At 47.7% G+C, this 27956-nt stretch overlaps 11 protein-coding genes across 11 annotated transcripts; 7 read left to right on the top strand and 4 right to left on the bottom strand.

Moving 5' to 3' along the window:
• Nucleotides 1-836: 836 nt before the first annotated feature.
• On the bottom strand, nt 837-3325 carry LY89DRAFT_577942 (UDP-Glycosyltransferase/glycogen phosphorylase; the record flags this gene model as incomplete). Its single annotated transcript, XM_018208921.1, has 4 exons — nt 837-2169; nt 2240-2476; nt 2528-3143; nt 3193-3325. 4 exons carry the CDS (start codon nt 3323-3325, stop codon nt 837-839), a joined length of 2319 nt encoding a protein of 772 aa, XP_018075763.1.
• Nucleotides 3326-3928: 603 nt separating this feature from the next.
• On the top strand, nt 3929-6399 carry LY89DRAFT_681913 (uncharacterized protein). Its single transcript, XM_018214402.1, has 4 exons — nt 3929-5054; nt 5107-5257; nt 5306-5986; nt 6058-6399. Exons 1-4 carry the CDS (start codon nt 3934-3936, stop codon nt 6085-6087), a joined length of 1983 nt encoding a protein of 660 aa, XP_018075762.1. The 5' UTR covers nt 3929-3933; the 3' UTR covers nt 6088-6399.
• A 208-nt stretch (nt 6400-6607) lies between these two features.
• On the top strand, nt 6608-7860 carry LY89DRAFT_432929 (uncharacterized protein). The gene has a single exon (XM_018207490.1). It carries the CDS (start codon nt 6779-6781, stop codon nt 7676-7678), a length of 900 nt encoding a protein of 299 aa, XP_018075761.1. The 5' UTR covers nt 6608-6778; the 3' UTR covers nt 7679-7860.
• Nucleotides 7861-8230: 370 nt separating this feature from the next.
• Nucleotides 8231-9736, top strand: LY89DRAFT_681909 (uncharacterized protein). Its single transcript, XM_018214401.1, has 4 exons — nt 8231-8473; nt 8522-8669; nt 8731-8803; nt 8859-9736. The coding sequence occupies exons 1-4, from the start codon at nt 8287-8289 to the stop codon at nt 9675-9677; spliced, it is 1227 nt and encodes a 408-aa protein (XP_018075760.1). The 5' UTR covers nt 8231-8286; the 3' UTR covers nt 9678-9736.
• A 198-nt stretch (nt 9737-9934) lies between these two features.
• On the bottom strand, nt 9935-11406 carry LY89DRAFT_770768 (NADH oxidase; the record flags this gene model as incomplete). Its single annotated transcript, XM_018221866.1, has 3 exons — nt 9935-10836; nt 10950-11148; nt 11206-11406. The coding sequence occupies 3 exons, from the start codon at nt 11404-11406 to the stop codon at nt 9935-9937; spliced, it is 1302 nt and encodes a 433-aa protein (XP_018075759.1).
• A 2005-nt stretch (nt 11407-13411) lies between these two features.
• Nucleotides 13412-14471, top strand: LY89DRAFT_665835 (uncharacterized protein; the record flags this gene model as incomplete). Its single annotated transcript, XM_018212872.1, has 2 exons — nt 13412-13565; nt 13621-14471. The coding sequence occupies 2 exons, from the start codon at nt 13412-13414 to the stop codon at nt 14469-14471; spliced, it is 1005 nt and encodes a 334-aa protein (XP_018075758.1).
• Nucleotides 14472-14959: 488 nt separating this feature from the next.
• Nucleotides 14960-15843, bottom strand: LY89DRAFT_577667 (uncharacterized protein; the record flags this gene model as incomplete). The annotated part of the gene is made up of 3 exons (XM_018208908.1): nt 14960-15181; nt 15261-15702; nt 15767-15843. The coding sequence occupies 3 exons, from the start codon at nt 15841-15843 to the stop codon at nt 14960-14962; spliced, it is 741 nt and encodes a 246-aa protein (XP_018075757.1).
• An 815-nt stretch (nt 15844-16658) lies between these two features.
• Nucleotides 16659-17830, top strand: LY89DRAFT_609961 (UbiA prenyltransferase; the record flags this gene model as incomplete). Its single annotated transcript, XM_018210538.1, has 2 exons — nt 16659-17242; nt 17345-17830. The coding sequence occupies 2 exons, from the start codon at nt 16662-16664 to the stop codon at nt 17739-17741; spliced, it is 978 nt and encodes a 325-aa protein (XP_018075756.1). The 3' UTR covers nt 17742-17830.
• Nucleotides 17831-18273: 443 nt separating this feature from the next.
• On the top strand, nt 18274-19462 carry LY89DRAFT_432878 (uncharacterized protein). Its single transcript, XM_018207488.1, has 3 exons — nt 18274-18331; nt 18536-19297; nt 19350-19462. The coding sequence occupies exons 2-3, from the start codon at nt 18549-18551 to the stop codon at nt 19381-19383; spliced, it is 783 nt and encodes a 260-aa protein (XP_018075755.1). The 5' UTR covers nt 18274-18331; nt 18536-18548; the 3' UTR covers nt 19384-19462.
• Nucleotides 19463-20026: 564 nt separating this feature from the next.
• Nucleotides 20027-22034, top strand: LY89DRAFT_432895 (uncharacterized protein). The gene is made up of 3 exons (XM_018207489.1): nt 20027-20105; nt 20162-20779; nt 20830-22034. The coding sequence occupies exons 2-3, from the start codon at nt 20292-20294 to the stop codon at nt 21926-21928; spliced, it is 1587 nt and encodes a 528-aa protein (XP_018075754.1). The 5' UTR covers nt 20027-20105; nt 20162-20291; the 3' UTR covers nt 21929-22034.
• Nucleotides 22035-23008: 974 nt separating this feature from the next.
• LY89DRAFT_665831 (uncharacterized protein) lies at nt 23009-27717 on the bottom strand (the record flags this gene model as incomplete). The annotated part of the gene is made up of 2 exons (XM_018212871.1): nt 23009-23844; nt 23895-27717. The coding sequence occupies 2 exons, from the start codon at nt 27715-27717 to the stop codon at nt 23009-23011; spliced, it is 4659 nt and encodes a 1552-aa protein (XP_018075753.1).
• Between the last annotated feature and the right edge of the window lie 239 nt (nt 27718-27956).

Below are 27956 nucleotides of genomic sequence, written 5' to 3'. Positions count from 1 at the left end.
AAGACCGAACAGGCCAAGAAACAGCCGGTGACACGCATTGACACTGGGTCCACAAAATTTATCAATGGGTGCAGCGAAGTCGCATGAGAATGATGCAATACCACACACCACACGCTTAGACAATCATTACGTTTTCAAACACCAATTCCACAATGACCTTCAAAATGTCTCGAAAGAGAGCCCCTTCGTATACCACGACAGCGAACTTGAGGCTCCAAATCCACATCTTACACTAACGAACTTTGAGCAAATTGGATTTCATTGTCTGATAACGAAATCATCAAAGTCAAGTCAGCGTACCAATTATCACTGTTGGGACCTACGTAGACGGGGTTTGAATCACATAAAACTGTGTGCGAACTTGCGAGTAGCATATGGTATGTAAAACCCCCACCTCGGACGCACTGGAAGCGAACGACGCAGGTGGGGCGCAGAAGGTACGTACCATCCAAGAAAATGATGGCTAGCGGATTCATGCTAGGATGAGAATGCCACAAGGTGAGTTACAGCGAACACAGACTGGGATGGCTGAGGAATTGAGCAGTGGAGTTCAATTTCTTGAGTTGTTGGCAATTGACTATACTCATATTCGCACCCGTGCTTGGTGCTTGGAAAGATCCGCACAAAACGAGGTTCTCTCAAGTAGGGTCTTCTGCACGAACAACCTTTCAGGGCAAGATTGCGGCAGAGACAGACATTGCAACTGTCACGGTGAGAGAATTAGACGTTAAGATTAATTTGTAGATCTACCGGGTATATACTATGCCAAAGAAAGAGCAGGAAAGGAAACGAAGAAAGAAGCACTAAGAACCGTCGATATATGGCATCCGAAATTCTCACCGTCTTAATATACTCGGTCCAGGAGGCTCACTAGTCGTCGTCGAAGTGCTCGCTGACGTTCGTGTACTTGTCGGGCTCATCCCCGAACTCGCTGTGCTCGATCCAGTTTTGTTCTTCTTCAACTCTGGCGCCAATTCCTGCCACCTTGCCAGTACATCTGACTGTTCATCCTCACTTGCCTTACTTGCTTCCTCGAAGCCCTGCGCAAAATGTGCCGCAAGAATAAAGGTAAGCGTACCTCCACCCATCCGCTTCTTGATGGATTCGTATAGAGAACGTAGACCGTATGTCTTGCCGCCGTACTGAAAGAGGCCCCTCTTGTGGAGAAAAACTCCTGCAACGCCTTTACCCAAACCTTTGCCAAGGCCTTTCCAGCCGTCTTTCCTAGCACCCTTGTATGGTTGGTATACGACACCTCCCCAGGCTTTTCCAATGTTGATTGGTATATGAACAATACCAGAGGCAAAAGATCCCAAAGTGCTGAGCACAGGATTCGCGCTGTTGAGATTGGAGACCGCGACTGACTCTTCCACAGCGTACTCATATGGCCGATAAAGCACGAGCGTATTCAGATCCAATATTCCTTCGTTGCCTAGAACCGTTGCAGCAAATGCACTGAGACATACACCTCCGGTCATTGTCTGCAAGAACCAAACCGCGGGTCTATTAGGTGCCATCATACACCGCATTCTGTCTACGTCCATCTGGGCGTGGAAACTTGCCGCCCCCGCTTCACAACCCTTTTCTTCGCGAATGCGGTCTCCAAGCTCCTTGGCTCGGTCAAGAGTCTCGGGCTTCAGAGCATGGAGTATCGCATCCGCAAGCCCTTGTGCTGTGAGTTCCTTGAATGGAATTGGTGATGGTCCAGCGCCTGCACGTGCTACCATTGCTCCCCAGAATGGCTGGTCACCAAAGAAAGGAACGATGACAGTAGGTCTTCCGAGTGCAATGCCAGCTGCTGTTGTACCTGCTCCGCCGTGATGGACAACGCAGGAAACGTGTTGGAAAAGCCAGTCATGTGGGCAGTTGCCCAACATGAAAACTCCTTCTGGCTTCTCGAGTTGATCGCCGCCGAGGCCACCCCAACCTTTCGACACTAACGCTCTCTGTCCTGTTTTCTTGACAGCTTCGAAGATCAAATTGGTCATAGCTTCAGGGTCAGCGACGACAATCGAGCCAAAGCCGATATAGACAGGTGGGGGACCTGAGGCCAGGAACTCCGCAAGCTCGGGATCGGGTTGATAGTTTGTTGCAAGGGAGAGAAAGTAGAAGCCCGAGATATCGATATATGGGCCCCAGTCCTTTGGCTTTGGAATGAGTGCTGGAGACCTGTAGAATGGGTCAGGATGAGAGTATTGTCTAACTCATTTGAAATGCCAAGTGTGAGAAGATATCTTACCAGCAATATGTATATGGTATTTGCAATCGATGAAGCATGCTGATGCCTGCTGCTTGTGTAATTGGTCTCAATTCAAGAGTGTCTGTCCTGAACTTGTTGATAATGTCCCCTAATCCTTGCCAAGTCATCATGTCTACCAGCGTATAGCTCATTTCGTTTGACATGCTTCTGCTGGCATTCGATGACTTGATGTTTGCTATAGGATGTGGGAATTCTCGTGTTGGCGACCAGGGCATACTATGTGAGGAATTAGCTCTGCCATTGTTTCGAGCGAAGTGTCACACTTACGTGAACATCAGATGCAATGGTATCCCCAGTTTCTCAGCACAATGAATATGCGCAAAGCTTGGTGGGTTCGCGATGATGGCATTCGCAATGAATGGGTTTGGTTTCACTGCCGAGTGAGTAACCTCTTCTTCTTTGACCTCATCAGCATCTGCACAAGATCTCCAGCAGCCTTGAATAATTTCAATCATGGCCTTGCGTCTCTTGCCAACATCTCCTTCTTTTAATGACTTCATTCCTGGAATTAGGCCTGGATTCTTGACCATGAAGGCCATCAATTCTGCCGGGTCACCACCAATATCAAAGAATTCCAAGCCATTTTCCTCGACGAACTTCTTGAATGTCCCATGAGTAGCTAAGCGGACTCGATGGCCATAGTCATTCTTGAGCACTCGACCGAGCGCAACGAATGGCTGGACATCTCCTCTTGAGCCAACCACATGAATGACGATATTGAGAGGAGGAGGGGCTTTGCTTGATCTGCTAGGCAAGTATGAAGGAGGGTTTGAGGGGTTTGGTGGGGTGCCAGGCTCAGGTTGGGAGGCTAATTGTATTTGTTCGAGTTGTTCGACGAGGGGTTTATCAGTTTCGTCGATGTGTATTTCCACCCGCCCATCATCTAGATGCTTGTTAGTTTGTGCGAACGAGAAGTGAAAGATGCAACTGACTTCCTACTTGAGTCTGGACACTCAGCCCAGCTTGATTGACGTCAAGAGTTCCTGTCACTTCGTTGTAAGCTGGTGCAGCTTCCGCAGGCAGTTGATCGCCAACTTCATCGATTTGAGAGGGCCCGGAAGCCATTGATGTTATATGTTCGTGTCGATGACCAATGCAGGAGGATCTTTCAAGGCAGGTTGGGAACTTCAGGCACGCCGCTACGCCGCAGACCAACGCGCGGCTGCGCCAACGTTCAGCCGCTGCAGATCTTGGTGCGTGAACGACACATTGGAAGTCAAACGGTGATTTTCATGACCTGGGTTCACAGTATCTGTTACCAGGAGATATCTAGGCAACAATGGACTCAGTAAGATGTCTTTTGAGTGAAGAAAATAAAGTTTGAATAGCTCGAATACCCCTCAGCTGCAAATAGACTAGCGTGGTCATAATCGGGCGGTGAGATCGATCGAGCGATATCAAAGGCAGAATCGCGTCTACTGAACGCGTCGAGAAATGTTGTTTTCTTTCTGAAGTCTATCGGAAATGAGTTACAGAGAGTCGCATTGTATCAACCTCTAGATCACCAATAGTAAGTCTCTTTCTGTGTCTAGATCGTTTCGTGCCTCAATATCGGCGACCTCAAGCCAGCATTTTGCATGTATAGTACAGTTGTCTCACCTTTGTCAGCAATCCGGCTATGTAGTGCATGGGTAGTTGCCAATACCGATTCGTGCACTGCAAGTCTTACAAAGATGTCTGGCACTGACGTCTGGGTCGTCGAGGACTCGTCTGAAGCCGAGACAGAGGAAGATCGGCACAGGGACGTGAAACTCGAACCAAACATCAGTTTGGGTGACCAAGCCACTTCCCTTGCCTTATCCAAGCTAGAAGAGCCCATACATCGACGATCATCCAGCAGCTTTGAGGGCTTAACACCAGACGAAGAGGCAGAACTTGTGGTCTTATGTTCTCAGCACGAAGAAATCTTGGCTAGCCCAAGGGTTACGATCCGGGGAGCGCAATCCGCCCAAACCCAGCCAGCACGAGGAGAGAGCCAAGTCATCCATACATTCTCACTGCCACAAGACGATGTAGTACACCAAAAAGTCCTTTCGGAACATCATAATGGAAAGGATTCTGCCCGAAACTTAACAGGTCCAGTTTCTAATACGCTGGGGGATGGCCATCACCGTATTCCAGATGTTCAAGCAGACTTGAACATCATACATGGTAGCTATCATCGAGACATGCATACGAACGGGGGCCTGGGTGACGAATATGGCTTAGTTGTACCCAGGACTAGTACTATGGCGTTTAAGAAGACGGAATCCAGCAAGGCCAAGTCAAAAGAGCTTGGAAGTTTAATGATTTCAGTCCGCTCGGAAGAGGTAAAAGAACCTCCAGAAGTTTTTATTCCATCAGACAAAATCTGGGAGCGATTGCGCAAGCATTTCATCAATGCGTCAAAAGACATCCCGTTCGCCAGCCACAAAATCCTCAAGGATGCTACAAACCCTGGCCTGCATATCACGTCTAAAGCTGGCACTTTTCTTGGAACAATTGGCTTTCCACTTTCTGCAGGAGATATTACGACAATCAAACTTATCAGTGGTCATTTAGATAGAGATGGTACAACTACAGATGCTATCTCTCGAAAACAAGATGCAAGATCTGCTTCATCAAATGGCGTCTGGGAGATTACTTCAGACATGTGGGAAGCGAAGAATCCATCGTGGGAAAAGCTACTCGACACTATCTGCTCGAATCTGAAGAAAAAGCTGGGTGACCAGGCTACCAGAAAAGGCATGGCATTCACAAAATCGTATTTGTTCTTGTATGAACGGGGAAGCAAAATTGCTTCAACTAAGGCAAGGTATGTAGAATCCAGTGCATGCCTGCTAATTCAATGCTGACGTGACCTGAAGATTTCCGCCCTCGGCCTTCACGTTTGGCACTTTAAATACTATGCTTCCGACTCAGGATTCCAGATTTGAAGCGCAATTTGTTCACGATGGCAATGTTTCGCAATTTTCTACCGCAGACACATCAGAATATGATTGCTGTGCTTTTGCTTGGGTAAGTCAATCCACAATACTAACAGGCAGGACTAACAAACCTTTATAGTTATCTACTGTAGACATGTCGATGTCTTCGCCAACCTCGGGTTGCCGTGTTGTCTTGCAATATGACCTCGAGCGCGACAAACCGGGACCAATATACACACTGCCAACCAAGGACCAAGCCCTCGAGGAGTTGAGCGACATGTTAAGAAGTTGGGATCGACATAAATATTCAATCAAGGCGGAAGCGATATTCCTTGCTCTGGACGACTTATATGAGAGCAAACACTTCGTTGACAACACATCTCCACCTGACCCGTCAGAATTCTTTGAGAGCGATCGTCCCATTGTGAACCAGCTTCGAGAAGCTTGCAAACAGAACGGTTGGTGTATGTACTTGGCGCACTTGGTGAAGACTTCTGAGAGATTCGAGAGACCGAGTTACACAATACCCGGTGGCCGCTTCCAGCCCGAGCTCTATTTCGATTCCAACGAGGGAGATGAGGACGAGCCCGATTTCGATTCCGACGAGGAAGATGAAGACAAAATGGATGATGAGGAAGAAGAGGAGGAAGACGAGGTAGAAATAAAGCTCGTCGACTTCGTGAATATAGAGGGCGAAGACCACTTTTACCCAGTTAGCATGTCTCTTGATGAGACTGATCTCTTATTCACAAATCCCGAATGTATCGATGAGGAGAGTCCTGATAGTAATGAGGATGGTCTGAAGCTATGGGACAGGACCGTAAGAGCCACCAACTCCATGAGTGTCTCAACACCTCTTTATTGTATGCCAATCTAATTGTCACACTCTAGGTCGTGGTTGTTCTCCCGCAAGTATTCTGATTACAATTCTTCTTGAAACATGGTGCAGGCGAGAGCATACTCAAGCGATTTCTCTGCCACCACCCCGATGTTGGAGAAGAGTTGACGGAAGACGCACGAAAAGTTTGTAGTAAAGCCTTAGGCAACATGCATCTGCGCCCCGAGAAGTACGAGATGTCGACCTTTCATAAAGACGTACTTTTTGCCATTGTACAATTTGATAACCGAACCATGCTACGACGGGCTCTTCCTCTGGCTTTTTCAACGAAACAGGCCTTTTCAATTGTGTCCAACATGATTGATAATCAAAGCACTGGGTGGTTGCGATGGTCGTGCGTGAGATCTTTTCCCACCGTTAACCAATGCTGATCAGGTCCGTCTAGGTTTAATGCCTTATTAGCTGGAGTGAAACCCCTATCGTGCCGCTTTGTTGGATCATGCGAGTGTTATCACTTATGCCGGATATGGGCAAAGTATGGGCCACTCAACAACTCAAAGTGGCTCTTGCTTCCTTAGAGTTAGACCCGTCCAAAGATCGCCAAACTCTTGTCGACCTGGCCATATACTGGCAGAGAAATGAGCCAGAACTTAGAACAACGTTTGATGCCCCTGCCTCATGCCACAACAGAGACTGATAGTATGACACAGGTTGCTACCAGCTCTCGGATCATGTTCGCATGATTCCGGCTTTATTCTGTTCTTCCTTAGCAGAATGTCCAAGGACAAGAAGATCCCGAGCTACCTGTTCGAAATTCTATTGCCAAGCGCTATCGAGTCTCTCGGTATCTCAGATTCAGCTTCTCATCAGAACATAATTGAAGTTCTCTCTCACTGCCAAACATTGGGCCTCTCCTCCGAACTACAGAGAATGACTGCCAAAATGACCAGAAAGGCACTCGAGATTAGAGATGAACATCTTGATTCTGTCTGCCTCCCAGTCTTCCGATTGATTCTTTCTTCAAAAGATGCCTCGAACATCTTGAACCTTGGACCTGTCCAAGCCATGTATCGGAATGTACTGAATTATTACATTTCCCGATGCGTTCAACCCAAGCCAGTATTCAATCAAGATTGGCATCGGGCGAGGCGCGGTTGCGGCAAGCCTAGATGTTCGGAATGCAAGACCCTGGATGAATTTCTTACGTCTTCCACTCAATCCTTCACCGAACTCAGGTGTAAAGCCCAAATTCAAATCCATCTTGACTCACAATTGCAGACTGCTTACCCCTGGAGAGAACAATTGTACGAGACAACGCAAGCCAGGGGTGTGATGACTGTGAAGAAAATCCCTACCGAATTCAACCACGAGTTAAGAGTCTGGGAGCAACGTCAAAATCAGGCTAAGAAAGTGCTTTTGAGTTTCGAACAAGGATCGCTTAAAGTGGTCTTGGGAGACGCATTCGGCATCATTATGTCTCTTCAAACACTGCACTTCGACCACAAGCCAACGCCCCCTGAAACCCCGGCCATCGATGTTACCAAGAATGCTCCACCACAGATCACGAACTCAACAACCAGCCAAGGGCCAGCAAGCGCAAGAGTCACGCCACTGGCGTCTTCGAATCGCAGCTTTGTCAATGCTTCCGTAGGCACTCTTAAAACGAAAATATGAACACGACCCTAATGCTTCAGACCAGGTGAAGCGACCTTGCTCGTAGAAAGCGTCGTTCGTAAAAGGCCAGGACTTTTTTGACGTTTTAGCAGGGTGGCGGGTGGCGTTGTGTCGAGTGTTGAATTTTTGGCACCTTGGAAACCCTCGATGATATTTTGGTTGTCTCTTTGGCATTTATGCATCGTACTTTTGGCGCGCTTTTTATTGTTGTTTATGATACCCAGATCTTGTATTTTGCGGCATTGGATTGCCAACGACTGGAAGTGTATGTACGTGTGTATTGAGGGCATGCAAACGATGATTGATACTGTAACAATACCATCGCTATGTTGTGTAGACTCGTGACCACCCTGTATTTTATGGTTCATATACGTAGGTACTTGTAAACACGACTACTAGAATGCGGGATTCTTATGAGTGCATTTTCAATTGAATATCCATATTTCGGAATTTCGGAATTTCGGCAGATCTTTTGATTCCGCTGCTCTGAATCGGGCCTTTCAATTACACCGTATCCCGGACGAATCTACTTCACTTTTCAACCTGTCTTCACAATTACAGTATCAACAGCTGCAACGTGGAAGGAGATGCGATAAATATCCGGAAATATGACTGATCGCGAGTACGACATTGTGCTTGTTGGCGCAACAGGCTATACCGGCTCACTGACTGCAGAGCACATCGCCCAGCACCTGCCGACAAATTTGAAATGGGCAGTTGCCGGGAGGTCCCAGGAGAAACTTGGTGTACTTACAACGAGACTGCGGGGACTAGCGATTGATAGATTGCAACCAAGTAAGATACAGCCAACATAGAACAGAATTGCAGCTCACCCGTACTTAGCAATTGAGATCGTAAACATTGAAGACAAGTCCCAACTTGAGACGCTTGTTCGTAAGGCAAAGGTGTGCATCAGCGTCGTCTCGTACGACTCCGTAGGTGCAGAAGTTATAGAGGCATGCATTCAGAGCCGGACCGATTATATTGACACGTGAGTGAAAGACGTACATGCTGAAGGCCTTTTCCAACCCCATATTAACTATACACTATAGTGCTGGAAGTATTCCCTGTCTACGGAAGTGGATCAATGAGTACCACGATGCAGCCCAGTCTGCAGGTGTGGTGGTAAGTCTTTCCCTTCTATCTCTTCTTTAGACTTTGTTGCTCATCCCGGCAATAGCTCATCCACTCATGTGGTACTTTCAGCGCTCCGCAAGACTTGCTCACCTGGACATCTGTCCGAGAGTTGGACAAAAACTCATCGTTGAAGACAAAGGAGCTGATTCTGTCGCTCTTGAGCATGCCTTCGGATCCGAGCGGTGGGACTGTTGAGTCGATTGAGGCACGTGAATCTTTAGGAGCCAAAGTTCTACAAGAGTCAGAGCAACCATGGTACCTGTCTCCAATCAAGGGCTTGGAACTGTCAAAGTCGACGAACTTCTTCGGCATGCGTCACGACCCATTCCTCGGTGAGCTGTCAGCGAGCTCCATGAGTGCGGCCCAGAATAGAGCGGTGATCCACAGGACGTGGGGTTTGCTAGATGGCGGCAAAGATTACGGGCCAAACTTTCAATATCATGAGTACAAGAAGGCGAAGTCGACAGTGGCTGGGATATTGCAGATACTGAATAGCAAAGCAATAGCGTTGTTACTGGCAATAGCACCTTTCAGAGCTATGGCAAAGATAATCCTGCCCGCTCCTGGTCAGGGTCCAGATTTACAGAAAGAGAGGAATTACCGGGTTGAGATGGAGTTAGTTGCAGTTGCAGACACAGACGATGATAGGACGGCTCCAAGGGTGCATTCTCGATTTGCTTATCCAGGGGGTCCATATCATGCCACGGGTGCTTTCCTTGCTCAAGGGGCTGCTTCGTTGCTCTACGCTCGGGAATTGGAAGGTGGTGCTGTTGGTGGATGTCTCACCCCTGCATTTATGGGAGCAGATCTCATTGAAAGGATTCAAGGAGTCGGTGGGAAGTTATATACAATGATGCTATGATCTTGAGATATCTTGTAAAACATCATTCGCCAAAAGTTGAAGTAATGCAATACCACGTGTTCTTCTCTGTCCATACTGTAGTGAGGGGAGCGGGCTCTATTCTTCTCACACTTAACTAAACGTGCGACGTTACAAATATAGTTTTTAACATGGGCGCTGCACAATAAATGGACATAACTTTTGGTTACATGGAAATATCATTGAACTACGAAGTCCCATCTTGCTTCTTGCAAGATAGCTGCCCCACAGAGGTGTCTCTATTCGGCGACTCCATAAGACTTAGAATTTCTAATCCAGTCTGGGAACTCCACAACTTCTACATCTTCAACCTTATTTTCATCGGCCTTTCTCATTTCATTCACCATCTCCAAGAGTGTTTTGACCACCTCACTATCACTCATATCAAACGGTTCAACACCATGAGCTGTCTGCCGCATCTGCATGCCAGCTGCAAGCATTCCTAGCCCAGCAGTATCAAACGGCGCGAGAGGACGAATTACGCCATCTACTTTTCCTTCTATAATATTCGCCGCCAGTCGTGGCTCTTGTGCAGCGGGTCTAGCCAAACCAACTCCATCCACGACATCTAGTGCTTTGACCATAGCTCCCACAGAGCGCAAACCACCGGTAATGAAAACTTTTGTCTTTCTTTCTGCTCCAAGCACGGGGACAATCATCTCTGCAAACTCAAGAAAGAAAGCTTCTCGCTGCCTCGTGCTCTCTTTGGTCCATTCCAAGCCCACATGTTCGTATGTCCCACCACTTAGCTCCACGAAATCAAGGCCAACGTCATCTTGCAAGACTCCAACAAGCTCACGTGCCTCGTGAGGCTTGAACCCATCTTCTTGAAAGTCTGTGCTATTCAGTTTTACTGAAACAATGAAAGAAGGAGAAACTCGAGAGCGAATCTCCTGTACAACCTCTACAATGAGACGCATTCGGTTCGTCAAGGTTCCACCATAAGCGTCTGTTCGTTTATTGGTGCGAGGTGAGAGAAACTGTGCCACGAGATAACCATGTGCAGCGTGTAGGTTTATCCCGTCAAATCCTGCTTTCTCGAGGTACTGAGCTGCGTGTGCGAATCCTGTGATGATCCGTGAAATATCCTGCTCTGTTGCGGCACGAGGGGCACCAAATGTCCAGTTCCCAAATTGAGGAGCTGTCATTAAGAACAATTAGCTGTTACGGAATTTCGAGATTTACATCATAGATTTCCATACGTAGTTGCACTGCAGAAGCAGAAATTGATTCTTCGGAGTATTTTTCTCTTACTTGACGACCAGGATGGTTGACCTGCCCAATGAATGATCAAACTGCCTTGCGCTTTTGCAGCAGTAGCCAATGCTTTGAAGCTCTCAAACCGCTCGCCGAAGCAAGGCGATTCAGGAGTTATAATTTGATCTCCTGATCCAGCAACATGGCAGTAGTCGGTAATAATATTACCAGTGACGATGATACCCCATCCGTTTTTCTGCTCGCCCCATCTGTGTTAATCAGCGAGCCGCTGTCTCTGCTAATACGGTTGTACGTACCAACGATAGAGTTCAATGAGTTCTTTTGTGGGCAAGCCTCGGTTTACTAGGATCTCATCGTCCCATATCGCGAGTCGTTCTTCCATTGCTGCTTTTAACAATCTGTTTTGCGCTATTCTTTTGGAGAACGCGAAAGCTAGTGGTTGGTGGAGGGGCTCTCTACCAACATCTTCTGATTTGTAACGTGACACAGGCATTATGACGAGTAATATTCAATCCGAGCGAAGACAAATTGTACAATGAAGTCATTCGCAGTGGTTGTGCTTTAGAACGATAGTTATACTTATCTGAACGTTCGGTTTTCTTGTACCTGCTTATGTGAGCACTGCTCGGATACATGGCTCCGGCTTGGAAGACATGCGGCACAAGCATGCGTCCAAAGTCTGATCTTATTGCAAGGTATTCATCTGCATGAAACATTTGCCGAAACTTACATTCTGATTCGCCGGTAGAAATTGATCGCTGGGGTCTCCTTTCCCTTCTAAATCACGATAAAGGTCTTGGCACCACCAGTGGCCAACTATACAAAGGTGCTTTGAGACTGTGAGATTGGGGTATAGATGTGCCCAATGTATTGGAAGACACCTATTTACTTAGATGTTGGAAAGCCCTCACGTGACTAGCACCCCCTTTCTGAAGCGAAGTCTGCGCCCATCACACCGCATCGGTTTCAATGTTGTTGCTCCCATATGCCAACTCGCTAACAATTCGAACAAGTCACAATAGAGCTTAGACGTCTCGGTTCCGGAACCAACATCTAAACGTAGGTCGAGTTATCAGAGCATGTTTCACTATATTTACAAAATTGAAATTGAGTAGGACAGTCGGCTAGCGTCTTCCGCCAGGAGTTTGAGAGCACCAACTCACTTTATACTGCATATGCCCGGAGCGTTCGAGAAGTGGAGCGGTTAATGGCTCGATTGTCCAGTATGGAAGAGGTTGTTTAAATACTTCGAAACACTGTCCAAACTAGCATTACGGCTTTGAACGTAGCCTAGCAGCTCCTTCGAAGAACCGAAGCCCAACTCGACGAGAATCACATACACGAGGCCTGTGAAGTACGTAACGAGCGTCTTGAAGCGGAAATCGACGAGAGGGATGAGACGATTCGAGCCCAGGGCAAAGATATCGAGAGTTTGAAAGCAGAATTGAGGGAAAAGGACCAAGCCAAGGAAGAGGTCTCGGATGAGAAGGAACATCTTCAAGGTGTTTGAAGGATTACAAGGTGGTAGATTGAGTAAAGTGCGTCGGTATTTGTATTTCCGCAGAGAAAACTGCCTATAAAAACATCACTAGATCAGGAAAGAACATCTAAGTCATGAGGGATAATCACAAGTGAAGTTTTGATTTGGGTTTCACAGCAAGAAGTCTGCTCATTCTTGCAGCTAGTCATGTCACGAGGCCTACAAACACAGCTCAACCTGTAAACAAAAGCTTGCCCATGTCACCCATGGACCGACAATTAAGACCAGTACAAGTCTTGAAATGAGAGGCGTATACATCGACCCAGATTTGATCACGGTCCTCGACTTCTCCTATTCCGACTCATCGGACCCCGGTAGCTGGAGTCTTTCGAACCATTTTCGTTACTTCCATTTGTCATTAGCGATCTGAAACTTCATCTCCAAACGACTTTATGCTGCCTACTTGCTTGAATTCTCCCCGCAGCTCAGCGTCTTTGCTTGGGCGGCAAAGTCTCGATAATTGGCGTCAGAATTAAGCGAGCGCGCTAAGCCTTGAAAAGGGGTCAACACTTTGGACATGAAGTTTTAACAATGCCTCCCTTGCGAGTCTCAATGACTGGCCTCATCTCATAAAGTCAGTTTGCAGGATGGCGAAAGACCAAGACAATGAAATTTCAACAATTAAAGAGTTTTGAAGACATCCTCAGCCTTGGCCAGGGCAGCAAGTTCAGGAAATGAAGCGTCACAGTTAATGTAACTCAAGTATATTTTTGAAAGTGAACATGTACTAATTTAGCGCTATATATTGCCGGGTACAACCCCATTCACCCATTACCTTCATCAAGTGCCCCATTTCCAGCTTACCCACAAATCTGCATCGTCCCCCAGAACCTTGATGAAGTCTTCGCTTCACAACATCTTTGCAACAACGATCATTATCCACAATCTCAATATCTCTGTACTTCAACACACTCCTTGAAAGTTAGTAAAGTTGCCGTCTTACACCTCTCTCTCCGACATGGTCAGGCGCAAAGCCACGCGTCTCGGGTACGACCAGTCGCAATTCGACGATATGTATGAGCAAACCAGAGAGAACATAACTTCGACAATGCCCATGGCGTCGCAGAAAGCTCAGCAGTACGCCATATATCTCTCAATGTGGATTACTCTGCGTAAGTCCTTCGTCGTTATCCAAGGCATGCAACCAGTCTAACCTGATGCGCATAGTCGATCCCCCTGAGGATCTCAACTACTCAAATCCTCTGTATGCCGATTTTCTCAACGCAATTCACGAGATAGAACATCTGAAACAGAGAATCAAAGACAAGGAGGAGCTCGTCGGTGTCAAGGACGAGATCATCGCCTCATTGAAGGATGGTAGCCGGATCAGCGATGTTGCTATGCGCATCACAGAGAGATCAATCGACCAACAGGCAGGTATCTTAGCACAGCGCGAGGCTTCAGATGCTTTAGAAAGGATCGAAGAGCTAGAAGAGGAAGCTGAAGAGAAAGATGAGCAGATCGAGAAGCTCACTGATGGCATGCAGCAAAAGGAAAGCGAGATGCAGGCCATGGCTGCTAAAGTTGAACATCTGAGAGATGTGGCGGCTAGAGCTACCAAAGAAACAATAAGGGTAAAGAGGAGATCGGCGTCCAAGTACGCTAGGAAGAAGGAAGTTGTCAAAGCATTGGAAGTCGACATCAGAGACAAAGATCAAACGATAATTGATCTAAGCCAAGAGAACGCCATTACAAAAGCTCGTGCCGATAGCCTCGCGAGGCAGCTTGAGCGTTTGAGGGATAAAGCAGAGTATGAAAAGGGTCCTCTTGCTGGTTCGATTTCGCAAGCTACTTTTCCTATCAACTCCTGTACAAATTGTGGGCAACGGGGCCATCTTATAACCGACTGTAAGGAGAGTTGTTTGAAATGTGGAAGCCACAGTCACTTGGTAAGAGCTGGTTGTAAAGGTGAATATCATGGGAGGAAGCATAAGATTCAAGATGACGGGGAAGATGTTCTCATCAGATCAGTCAGAACCCGCGCGAACGGAGTGAGGAAAGTTCGCTACGGAAAATGAGAATCAGATAGCAAACCGAAAACAAGGATTACCTGGGATCTTTCGAGGTCTGGGCTTCCAATCTTGAACGGCCTCTTGATAAATACTCTGTGACTCTATGTGCTGTAAGGCCACCCAGACTTAGGAAGATACCATTTGAGATATTAAATGAGTCTTCAGCCTCCACAGTCTTCCATTGGCAGCTCTCATATGTTTTACTACACTTCTTGATTCCAACTTTCCGCCATCCCACTGGCTCTGCAGAAGCTCACACCCAATTGAATGTTGCTTCCTCTCGTTTATAAGACTTCATACTTACCGAAGAGACGACGGAAGGCTGGCAGCAGATGTCGATTTCTCAGCACAATTTGATTTACGCACCAGAGCATACTCCAACACCATCTTCTTCTAACTTCAGCAATTAATACGAGATATATGACATTAAATAGCGGATGCTTCATAATGGTCATGCAGTGAGTGGACAGGCAGTGACATATCTTTTTATTATGCTACGCCACTTTCTTTCTATCGGAGAAACGTCTTTGAAGCATGCAAGTCTCCATCTTTTCACACGCAAGATCCCAATCTGTCGTCCATTCCTTGTAGAAAGGCTGATATCCCAGCAAGCTACCAATCCATCTCCCAAAGACAATGCCCATAACACGAGACATTAGAGAACGCATCGGGATATACCAAGGTAATGTGAGGTATGAATCTCCTGCATCAAACATCTATTGGCCAAGTTAAAACCCAAGCATCAGTTTGGTCGTCTCCTCTCGAGAGACATAAATATGGAAAGGAGCCACTTACAGCCATAACTTGGATCAGGTTCAACTTTGCTCCGTGTACGACCACTTGCTCTTGGTATGTATACCAGTTCTCAAAAAAGACTAGGTCAAGTGCAAACAAACTCGAAGTGCCTTCTGCAGATAATAAGCAAGATACCTTGCGGCTCTTATCATTCTGGCTCTCTTTCTCATTTTGTGGAGCGGGGTAGAGGCGATGATTGACACCACGCTGCAGAACGAATTCGGGGTCACCCGGCCGCAGAATATGTTCGATACCCTCGACCTCCACCGCCAAAGCGCCTTCTGATACACTGACGTACTCTTCTTGAAGGGGATGGAAGTGCTCTGGTGGCTTGGACGGAAGTTGACGGAGACGAGGGTGGTTAGGGAAGAAGATGACTTCGAAGTTGAACGCACGCCCGGCAGGTGCTGGGAGGACACGAGAGAGAATCGCACCCTCGAAACTGAAAGGAGAAATTGGAGATTAGTGACTGTTACACAAAAGAGTGGTTAAAGTGACGAACTTACGCTCTGATTGTTACTGTTCCATCTGCGTTACGTTCGTGTGGCAGCGCGACTCTTCTTCTCTCAGCGGCAGCTGTCATGTTGACCCTCATGGGAGAGAGAGAAACAGGAAAGGATATTCTTGTTGTCATCTATCTGTACCTGTGATCGCGCTTCTGTAAATATATCATTTGAAGCTAAGCACAGACCGTGCACATTCGAGTAAGCTGACCTCGGATAGACTTCAAATAATCTCCCGCATTTGGCTCTATTCCCTGCAATTCTTTTCCGTCCCCTGCAGATGTACACAAGATGCTTGGAAAGTGCTGTCAAAAATAAGCGGAGCCGTCTCTTGGAAAACTTTGAGTCGTTCATTGACCGCCTCATTGCTTGTGTAGGCGATTTACTATAAAGTCACTGAATGCATTGAGAGAGTGCAACACCTGTTTTGAAATATCAGAATTTGATTATCTGATTTAGTTTGCTTACTTTGAAGTATTTGGAATAGTATCCGAAGTCAGAAAATGATGTCTTACAACCATTAATGTACCATGCGCCATAATCGAAAGGGCCCCAAATAGGCATGACATGGTACAGGATATGAAAAACAAAATCCAGGTATGAAAGCCTGAGGGCCATAGAAAGAGAGAGCTCGCAAATTGACAAGGCTCAAATGCAACATCCATGCGTTATGTAGCAGATCATCCGAAGGTATAAATACTCAAGACCGACTGCACCGACATAGAATATTCTTGAGAAATCCTGAAGTTGTATGGAGTACAGGTTCCCTCTTTATCTCCTTAATTGCCTTCCCCTTTTCTCCCGTACTTGGAGTCTTTGACTTACCATACAACCTGCACATACAATCCTTCTTCCACCTCGAACTCATATACATTCTCGCTGTGCGCTGCCAAGAACCATGAGTAAATCCACCAAGTCCAAACTCGCACAACAATACGGAGGACTCCACTCAGGACGCTGGGTGTCCAGGCTTCCTGCATCATGGATCCCCTACGTGCAATTGGCACGACTCAGTCCTCCAGCAGGACTGGCGCTTATTTATTTTCCGCATTTGTTTGGAGCACTCCTCGGGGCAGTGATTCAAGATGCTCCCCTTGTTCGAGTGATCTGGACATGCGCAATTCTACTTCCTTGGAGCCTCTTCTTCTCCAACGCCGCTCACGCCTGGAACGATGCCGTTGATGCACCTCTCGACGCTGCAGTCGCACGTACTCGTCAAAGGCCGATTCCACGTGGCGCTGTGTCGACTCGCGCCGCGGTGATCTTTGCGCTTTCTCAAGCCCTCTTGGGGATCACTGTCCTCTCCTTTGGCTTCTCGGGTGGCAAAGGACAAGGCCCAGCTTTCTATGTGTTACCGAATGCTATGGCAACGATCTATTATCCTTACGCTAAGCGTCATACGCATTTTGCCCAGTTCGTCCTGGGCTTTTGCCTTGCGTGGGGTGTGGTTATTGGATGCGCGGCCATGGGCCTCGAACCGTTTGTCATCGAAGAATACTTGGCCCTTACAAATATCAACCGAGATAGTCGTTACTACTGGTCGCCGGCACTGATCCCCACGTTGCATATTTCTCTTCCAAGCGCGTACCTGATGATGGCATGCGTGCTCTGGACAGCTATCTACGATACTATATACGCCCACCAGGACCTGGCTGATGATAAAGGTCTCGGCTTGTGTAGTTTGGCAGTGCTATTGGGATACCGTGGCACCAAACCCGCACTCGGATTATTTCTGTGTTGTATGGTGACTATGCTTGTGGCGTGTGCTGTCTCGTCGGGGGTCATGGGATGGTGGCCGTACCTCGTTATTGCCCCTGGCGGGTCTTTGCTTTCTCTTGGTTGTATGATATGGTATGTCAATCTGAAAGATTCGGGGAGTTGCTGGTGGTGGTTCGGCCATGGCTTCTGGACCGCTGGACTTTCCCTGGCAGGTGCCTTTACTGCTGAGTATCTCGTGCATCATTCATTTCTTGCGTAGTATGGGGCGACGAAATTGGGAGACAACAATTTACATATGTTCAAGATAAATCGTACTACTTTTTCTCTTCAGCTTGAAAACTATATGGGATTTCAAAAGGATACTGGGTTCAATAGATCACCCAGAAGAGCCCAGGACCGTCAAAACGAAGACATAATTTCAATATTTCAAAGCAATTTCCAAGACATTTCACATCTGATAATATGCTTGGAGGGCATCTTTTCCTGTAATGCACTTCACTAGATCTTCAACCTGAACCCACCACACAAAATAAGTTTATATATCTTCCTCGTATTAGAAATCTGAGATGGTGCATGCTGATAGTCCGTAGCATGTATGCATACATGCGGATAATGAAGACTTAGTCTTCAGGGAAGACCTTCACAAAATCTACCTAGGTACCTATCACAGCCACCGACTGGAACCCCGTGACTTGGCGCTGATGGGCGTTTTCGGAGGCGGAACACTCCGGCAGAATATGAATACTAATTGCGTTTTCTCTGTGAGTTATCTGTTTCTTCAACGTCTTTCATACCGCTCTAGCGTCTTCGCGCGTACGTAGACATTCTTCAGGCTGGACTTCTCCGTAGGTATGTTGATTTCCGTCTGCCGGGAGCCTTCCATTACAGTGCATTTCATATCCAGCGAGCGCTCCATGAACATACAGAAACACCAAGCTGGGCTTGAATTCTAAATAAAACATAGGCCAGCTTTCACGGATTGAGCTTCTAGTTCCCCATTCGACGCTTTCCGTTTTCGTCTATCAAAGATGTACATTCGCTGACAATTTTAAGTCATATCACCAAGATGACAGCCGGACCTGAAGTATGGGTTGTCGAGGACTCGAGTTCGGACGAAGGCAGCATTGCCATGGAGACTTGTAAACCATCTGCGGAAAAGCCCACCTTCCCCGAAATCCACATCTCAACCGACGTCGTCGCAGAGACCATCTTAGCAACACCACATGTCAGCAATGATCATTCAATGGCTAAGCAACAGCCAGTATGTTCAACAAATTTGAGACAACTTATGCAACCTCCACCAATTGTCTTCCCGAAAGATGTGTCATCTGCAAAGCGAAGGATGCATGTCAGCAGAGATGATAATACAGAATACGAAGTTGGAAGAGAAGAGTTGATCCAACCTGATGGGATAAGAGGAATGCTATGTAGAACAATTGATTCTGTGGATAGCTCTGGTTTATTCGCCTACGGCCAATCTCTGAAGGATGCTCCAAATCCAAACCTCCACCTGAAAGGCTATGGCGTTGTTCGGTTCCCACTAGGTCCAGATGATATCCGAATGATCAAAAATGCAAGCCACAAAGATCTTTCCGTTAGTGGTAGCTCTGGTGAGGCACTAGATCCTGCGGTTTTGAGCAAGTCCTGGATAGTGCCTTGGCATGAATGGGAAACGCAAAATCCTTTCTGGACACGAACTCTTCAGTCAATCACAGCCAACATATGCTTTCAATTTGGCATGCCCACAGACCTCATACTGTTCCCTTGCGCTCTTGTCCTGGATGAAGTTAGCGGTTCTCGGAATTTATATGAGACGTTAGTTGCACTGTCGTCATTACCTGGAATTAATATGCTAATTTTCATTTAGTACTGGTCCTGGGTCGAACTGCGTGGTTTTCTAGATATTATATTGCCATCCAGACATGTTGGAGGAGATTATGAACTCAAGTTCAGACAAAAGACAATCAAATTCTCGACGTGTCAAGAATCGGAATTTGACTGCAGCTATCTTGCTACGGTAAGTACATATCGCTATCCCATTATATTATCATCGTGCTGATCATACAAGTTCCTTGATGTGGAATCCAATAGCACCAAGCTATTATTAGGTCAAAGACTTACACTGAGGTATACTTTCAGGTACAGGCCGGAAAACAAGACGGCATATTCAGCAGTTTCAGCAGACCGAAGTACAACAAAGCTGAAAGCCATTCTAGCGAGTTGGAAACAGCAAACAGATCGAATACCACATGCTTCGCTAGCATATATTCTCCAGACTTCATACATCAACACGAAAACTAAGCAAGGGCTATCAGACGAAGATAATCTGGTCATATGCCAACTCGAGCAGGCTTGCCAAGCTACTGGATTTTATCTATGTCTAGCGACTTTCGAACCGTCTGAAGATGATTCATCAGCCGATGAAGACTCCGACGTGGATAGTTGGGATGAGATGGGCCTAGATCATGATTCACATAATTCTAGATTGAAAAATATTTGGGAAATCGACGGAACCGAGCCATTTCCAAGCTTGAAACTGTCTTATCATGAGGATCACTTGATGAGAGACAATGCGTTTGAAGATTGGCAGTCAGCCCAGGGGGGGCGTTCTTTTCGTAGAAATGTAAGTAGAACTCTAATCCAAACAACGTTAGCGGAGAATAATGGGAATCTTGGTAGGTTGCAGTCATCCTACCTCGAAAGAACCGAATTCGCATCTTTTTAGCCGATCAAGCATTTGAACGAGAGGGAGATATCATTCATCTACTTGAAAAATACCTTTCACATAACGGCCAGTACACCGAACACTATGCAGTCGTGGATATCACCAACATATGCTTGCTTTTTGTCTCAAAGACAACGTGGAAAGCGCCCGATAGCGGATTTTCTAGCAAAGCTGTCACTTTGGCACTCAGAGCAATTATCAAACTCGATAATGATAACCTTTTCGAACGGGCGCTTCCCGTATTCTTTTCGAAGTTGGAATACTTTCAATTGGCAAAAGATGAAGGTTCTCGACGTGGAAAGCTTTGGTTCCATGCTAGGTAGGTGGCTCGTTATCTTGATTGTCTCCGCAATTAATAGCTACAGCAGGCTTGCGACCTGCCCACCAGCCCACACGAGTTTCATCTCAAGATGTAGAGCCATTCAGATTATGAACAAGTTCATGGTCGATGGCAAATGGGCTTGGGGTCAGCTCAAGGATGCTGTTGCAAACCTTGATCTAGAGACAGCCCAAGAGGGAAGATATCTGGCCAAATTAGCCAATCTATGCAGCAAGGACGTTCTGATTTCAACGTAAGCTCCCGCAAAATGCCTTTCTAGTCTGCCTATCTTACAAGCAGCAGCTTGATACCGTCGCTCGCCAAGCACGCAGCAAATTTGCCCATGACGATGGCGTTCTTCGCGAACACTTCGGTACTCACGAACTTCAAAGATGGCATTACTGATATCATGCACGCAGCTCTATCAAGAATACAGATATCACCACGGAACGAAGCTTCGGGTCTGAGCCGAAACCAATCTACATGCGCACAGCTAAATGGTGTCGAGTCACATTTCCATGACGTGATCACAACTTTGTCGCTAGCTTACAAACATGGAGTACTTACACAACTAGATCAAGGTATTGCTAAATTAGAAAAGGAAGTTGGAGGAGCTTCTTCCAAAGTACTGGGAACAATATATATTCCATTTCTCGCTTATTTTACCACAAAAGTGGAAGAGGCATACCTCAACACTTATATACCCATGCAGAGACTATATCGAACTATCCTCAATGCTTATATCAAACGGAATATCACACCGGAACCTCAGCCTCCAGAAAACCTGGCCAGGGAGTCACGCGGTTGCGGATGTTTTGACTGCATAACTTTGGATGTATTCTTAACACATCCCACCATGACATCGTTCGAATTCAAGATATCCACGAAGCGAAGGAGGCATCTCAAACACCGACTGCAGAAAGATATAGCCGCGAGGAGTATCAACACCACCATCCAATGCGCAAGTCCCCATAGTCTCATGGTCGAAAAGGCAACGAAATATGACGATGATCTCAATCGTTGGAAACAGCTCCGTGAAGAGTGGAAAGCGAAGATTCGGACGATCGATGCAAATACCCTGAAGAAAGTGCTGGGAAAAGCAGACTTCGATCTCATCACGGCTTTGAAGCCAATCTCAGCCGAGCCAAATCCCACCCAGCCCGCCAAATTTGAACCGTTCAACGAGACAAAGCTTGCGACAAAAGACCAATCATCGTCAAACGCTCCGCTCAAGATAAGATCTACTACAAGTGCTCGGTCTCTCTCCGCATGTACCACAGTGCCCGTAGTGGAGATACCAGTACCGCGTCCTAATTCGACCAAACGAGTTTCAGACGCGGAAGATCAATATGGAAGAAGTGTCAAACGACCACGCCCACAATCAGGTCCATCTGGACTATAACAGGCTCAACAATTGAAGCACGACGTAAGGAGAAGGTGGAGTTCCCCTTTTGTTCTATTTACTGGAAACTGGTAAGTTTTGGAATCGACGGTCCCTTTTGCAAAAGTGAGTTTTTTTTTTTAAGCAACATACATACCCGCCAACAATCCTATAACGAGTTGAGAAAAGTCTATCAGGATGCATTCTTAAACATCAACTAGTCAATCCAGCCTTCAAATATTCTTCTTTCCGTACCCGAGCATGATCAGACACCCCAAGTTCGCTTGAACCCTTCCAACATCTTTATAAAAAGAAATATAGATATCTAAGTGCAAAATGAACACGGTTGTTGTAGGAAGTATGATGGGAGTTTCTAGTAGCGCATTTTCGAAAAACGTCACAAAAAAGCGGAAATTGTATTACTCATATATAATATTTCCTTTATTAAGACTCGCTCCAAAATTCAGACAAGACAATACCAGCGGCTAGCCACCCCTTCCCCTCTCACTCCTCACCTTCAGCGAGCGAGCGCCCCATAATCGTCAAAGTCAAGTAAGTCTCTCTCTATCTCGAGGGCTAACATATATCAACCCAATCGTTGAGGCTTTCACTCTCCAAAAGAAACGCCAGCCTGGTGATGGTGATAGTGGGGTAAGAGTGTCGGGTGGAAACAAGCTCACCCTTTTCCTTGCCATGGAGGCTTGTTCATCTATATACTCCACCGCTTGATGAAAAGCGTTGATTCACATCAAAGCAAGGAGGTGAAAGCAAGTGAAGTCAACATGTACAATTCCATTTATTATGTCCCTCTCATCAACAACATAAAAGCAACCAATGGGTATCTATCGCTTGCCTCGCTTCGCAGCAACACAACACAACCAAGAAGCAAGCAACCAACTAACCAATTAACCAAAAAGGTCCATCCATGTACCCATCCATCATAACCTCATCAATCATCACTTTCCCTCCCTCCTTTCCCAAATAAGTAAAACTAGCCAGCCAGCCCAAGAGAATCGAACAGATCTAGAAAAAAGCTGGCGCGAGCCACCATATATCCCCAAATGCAAAGCCGCCTCCATATTCAAGAGAGGAGAGAATTAATTAAACACTAGCCCCCCTCCTCCTGCTCACCAGACTTGGTTTCCGGGCCACCCCGACACAGAGTTTAAAACTGGTTCCCCAGTCCTCGCACTCGTTTAGGACTTTGGTGTCGTCGAATATGCTTCTTCCTCCACTGCTCGCTGTGTTTCCTTGAGTCCGTTGGCTCCCTCCGGTCGCTTGACTCGCGAGGGTAGATTCATAACACCGTCCCCACCACCACCTCCCCACCCTCGCCACCATAGTCGTGATATCTTTATCCGCACCCTCTCCCTCCCTCCTCAACAAATCCGGCAACGATTCCATTTCCCTGCCCTTCCCACCCTCACTCTCCCCCTTCACCGGCCCACTAACAGCTGACGCAACGGGAACAGCAACAACACAACTTCTCACGCCCTCAAACCCGCGCTTCCCCACAACCTTCAACACCTCATCCGCCGCACTGCCCAAACTAACGGCAGTCCCCTCCTCCCGCTCCGACAACCTGAGTTTCAACCCTCTCACCGCGCGTCGAGTGATAGGGCCCATGGTCAGCATATCCAGGTCCAGGATCGCGAGTTCGAGGTACCCGCCCGGCTTTAACACGCGCTTGGCTTCGGCGATGATGTGGCGGTAGGAGGAGAGCGGGGAGAGGGCCGGAAAGCGGTAGACTACTATTGTGAAGGTTGAGGAGGGGAAGGGCAGTTTGCCTGTCGTCCAGTGGATTTGGCGGTGATTGGGGGGTGTGGAGGGGAAGCGGGAGTGAGGAGGAGGGGAGGATTGAGAGGGGGGGTGAGTCGGGGAGAGGTTGTAGAATGTTGAGTGGGAGTAGGTTTCTGCGGCGTAGAAGGACCAATCATCTGGGTTTTATGTTAGTAGGGGAGGGGAGGAGGGAAGGGGGGAGACGAACCATTGCCGAGACCATCGATCACTAGGATGGAGTGGCGTTTCGAGGATTCTGATACGGGGGCAGCGTCGATATCTTCTCTCGCGGGACTGAATAGGACGTGTCCGAACGTTAACCATTTACTGACAGTCATGGATCCAACCCTTAGATTGACTTGGGAAATGGGAGACGATGTATCTTGTTCTGCGATCGGGATAAGTCCGTTTGATGAATTCGACTTCCGGGATCCGGAACTGCGTCGTTTTTTTTGTGCTGAGTCGCCATGGATGGAGTTATTTCGATCACCGTAGCCGGAGAAGAATTCTGTGAAAGACAACGGTGTTGTTGGGCTTGGGATAGCGGTCAAAGCATCTTTTAGTCTGGCGCTCATATCCACACTATACACACTCGAGCTCGTAAGTGCCGATCGTCGTTCAGGTTGAGGTTCCGGCTCCTTAATGACAGGCGTCGATGTCAGGGTAGGACTCTCCTTCGGACGAATCTTGCTCTTTCTCAGCCTTCTACTCTCGTAAGACTCGTATTGAAACGGCATCCCTTGACTCGAGGTAGCTGAAATTGGAACTTTGATTGTATCGTCGTGCTCGATAAGATCATCGTATTCATCCCACATCTCATCTTCCTCGAGCGGATCATCGGGCAGTGGAATTACGGCAGTGGTATCGGCGAAGCTTAGACCGCCCCCTGAACTGCTTGTTGTTGCTTCGGAGTTCTTGCGTGGAGAGAAGGCGAGGAAGTCGCGATGGTTGGTTGATGCTCGTGAGGATTTTGAATCGAGGGATTCTTGTCGGACAGTTGGCAGAGTAGAACTTTCAAGTTGAGGTTCAATGTGAAGTTCAGGGGTCGATGGCTTTGGTGGACTGGGACCAATAGCTACAGATTCCTTGTCGATGTTGAGAGGCTGAACGAGAGGTTGAAGTGTACTGAGTCGTGCGAAGGGTCGTGAGAATGATTTCGGTGAAGTGGTCTCGGGTCGAGCAGAGATGACCTTTGGTATCCTTCCAACCTGCGGTAATCGACTTGGTCGAACGCGAGCCGGCTCCTGGGTAAGATGCAAATCAGTTTGAGGTGTCTTCGGTCGTTCAGCTATCTGCATTGGCTCTGGCGACGAGAACAAGACTGGAGCGGGTGGTGTCTCCACTCTAGGTTCTGGAACCAGTGTCGGCTCAGGAATAGGAGCAGTTGTATTGGCATCGATCTCGTTCCTTCGGAGTTTTTCCTTGTATGAGCCAAACTGCAACGCATCCAATTCCTCATTCGACATGGCAACAACTTCCGCATCGTGCATTAGATCCTCAAAGTTGACCGAATCAGGATCAACCTGCTCATCCGACGAATCAAGCAATGCATAATGCGGGACTGCCTTCGTAGGAGCCTTACCAACCACGACAGCCATAGCAGGTACTGGATCTGGCTGAGGTTTGGTGGGCTGTGATCGATGGAAGAAATTCCATTTTCTCGTCTCCTTTGGTTTCTTCTCCAACTTCTTCGGCTTGGTGAGGACACCCTTCCTCGCTGTACCAATCTCCATTTCATCAGAGAGGATACTGGCATCTAAACTCGTCATCGAAGGCGAGACAACCATATCTCCAAAGTTCAACGGTCGCGGAAGATCCGGTTGTCTTATCGAAGAGTCGAGTCTCTGAACTGAGCGGCGGAAACCTAAGGAGCGCTTCACGACGACATCATCACTGCTATCACTCGGTCTCCTCCCTTTCGGCACGATGGCAGAAGCACGTTTCGATATCGGCTCCCGGGGCATAGCAGAAGGCCACAACGTCGTCCTCGAAACCTCATTACTAAGTCCGGAGGCTTTGCTCTCAAGACTTGGCCGATCTCTATCGCCACCCAGCAACAAACTCGTGCCACTCTCCGTGCGCAAAAGTTCCGATCCTTCATTGCGATTTTCGATAATCTCACCCCCGCCCGCGATAATTACAGGACTCATCCGATGTAGCAAGAACGGATCATGAGTTCGCGTGCTGGAGACGCTTTCTTGAGAAGACGAGGTGGCGATGCTGAGACTTATGCTTCCTTGTCGAGAGGAGAATCCGCCTGCGCTGCTACTTCGGCCGCGAGTGGCGTATTTGCCGTAGCCTTCGTGGCCGGTTCCTGCTGCGGGTCCTTTCCGTGAGCCTCTATTCTCGAGAGTGTTGACTTCAGGTGTGGTCTTGGTGCGTCTGCTGAAGAGACCGAAGCGTGGTTTGGTACTTGGACTTGGCGTGCGAGAGATGCTCCTCGAGCCCGGTAGATGTGGTCGCAAGTCTGGAATGATACCCAGTCCCGATGGTGCAGGTGTAGCTTCTCGGGGCGAAGGTAGAATAGGACTTGGCGATGGATTGTTTCGTCTTCCAGGTTGTGGTCGAAGAGTAGGTTGGCTTGAAAGCTGTGGTGATGTCCCAACACTTCTCGGCAATGGCAGTGAACTCTGCCTTCTGTTCTGCGGAAGTCCCGTCAGATTGCTCTGAACAATGGGTATCACATCTCCCCATTGAGCATGCAGATCAGGTGCTCCTTCTCTGCTCGGTCGCGCTGGAGGTCCAGCTTTGCTCACTGGACTCGTCACTGCTCGGACGGGTTTCGCAGGTGACGACTCAATAGGAGACATCATCACCGGCCTCGCAGGAGCTTGAGATGGTTTAGAAGGAGAATCTTCGAGCTCATCCGATCTCGGTTTCTTGAACTTCTGCGAAGACTTCCGAGGAGGCGGGCTGGGAGGCAAAGGAGAAAGTCTCTTTTTCTTCTTCTTCTCTTTCTCCTTCCCTTTTCCATCGCCCTTGACTGTGGAGTTCGAGGATGAAGAAGTAATAGATTCGCGCAGCGACGGAAGACCTTGAGGTGAGGCGTCAGCCTCAGTAGGGATACTTGTCGCTCTCCGTCTCGCGGTCACTGGAGGACGATTGAGTGCCGGACTCCCCTGGCGTAATCGTGGTGTTGTGGTGGTCTTCATTGGGGCGAGGATGCCAGGGGATTGAGATGAGATTGAGGTAGGGGTCGTGTCCCTGCTGTAAGCGCCAGGTCCAGGCGATTCGGAAAATCGCGTTGAGGGACTCGCGCTGTACCCACTGCCGCTGTAGCCACTGTACCGATGATGGCTACTGCTTCCAGAATACACTGGAGTCCCAGAGACCATTGGATTATGGGGAGGAAGGTCTTGAGTTGAGAGTTTTGGAGGCAAATCGGTGATGTTTCTGCTTCCAAAATTCTGCTCAGGTCTACTTCGATACCGGTCTAGTTCTGGGTATATCTGTGGTGATTCCTTTGAAGCTGGTGTCCTCGTCCTTGGGGGCCGAGTGAAGATCTCATTGTACGCATCCGATGATTTTTGTATCGCATCAACACTAGGCCTTCTGTCCGAGGACGATGAAGAAACCTTGGCTGATGACGAAGAATCTTGCCTCTCAGCTTTCGGACGAGATGTTTCTACGTCTTGCGCCACTGAAGAAGGTTTCCTCCGAAGTACATTCCGAGATGACTTTCCTCTGAGCTCTGGTGTTGGTTTCGCAGCCGGTTTGGGGGCATTCCGGCTGTAACCAAAACTTGAACTGCTGCTTCCTGTCCTGGCACCTTCTAGCTTAGGTCTTGTACTAGGAGAAGGCTCTCGCATCCTCGGTCTTGGAAGCGTAGTTTGTTGTGCCCTGCCCGTCGTCGCACTCGCACTGGGCCTCCTTGTATCCATCTGCCCCGAGAGATGCGCAATATCTGCCTCTCTGTGCTCCAACTTCTCCTGCTTCCCTGCGTGTTGCTGCATGTATGTGCCCAACCTTCTCGCTCGGCTCGTCTCTCCTGGCCGAGTGGGTGGGTCGAACCCCGATTTGTATGAAGCCATTATTGATTTCCTGCTATCGTCGCAGCATTAAGATTTTATTGTATGGTGTTCCAACGTTGTGCTGTTGTACCAACGTTATGAGTATGGAGCAGAGCTGTATTGTACGTTCGACATTCCTTGCGGATCTTTGTAAGATATATTTTGTACCGAAAGAAGAAAAACTATCTGCACCTTGTCAGTTCAGTAAACTCCCAGCAAGCAAACAAACAGACAAGAAATGAAAAGAAAGTAATTGAAGC

Source organism: Mollisia scopiformis, assembly GCF_001500285.1.
Source record: "Mollisia scopiformis unplaced genomic scaffold LY89scaffold_5, whole genome shotgun sequence".
In the NCBI taxonomy this organism is placed as follows: domain Eukaryota; kingdom Fungi; phylum Ascomycota; class Leotiomycetes; order Helotiales; family Mollisiaceae; genus Mollisia; species Mollisia scopiformis.
The sequence above is the reverse complement of the archived record's forward strand: the minus strand, read 5'-3'. Positions and strand labels throughout refer to the sequence as shown.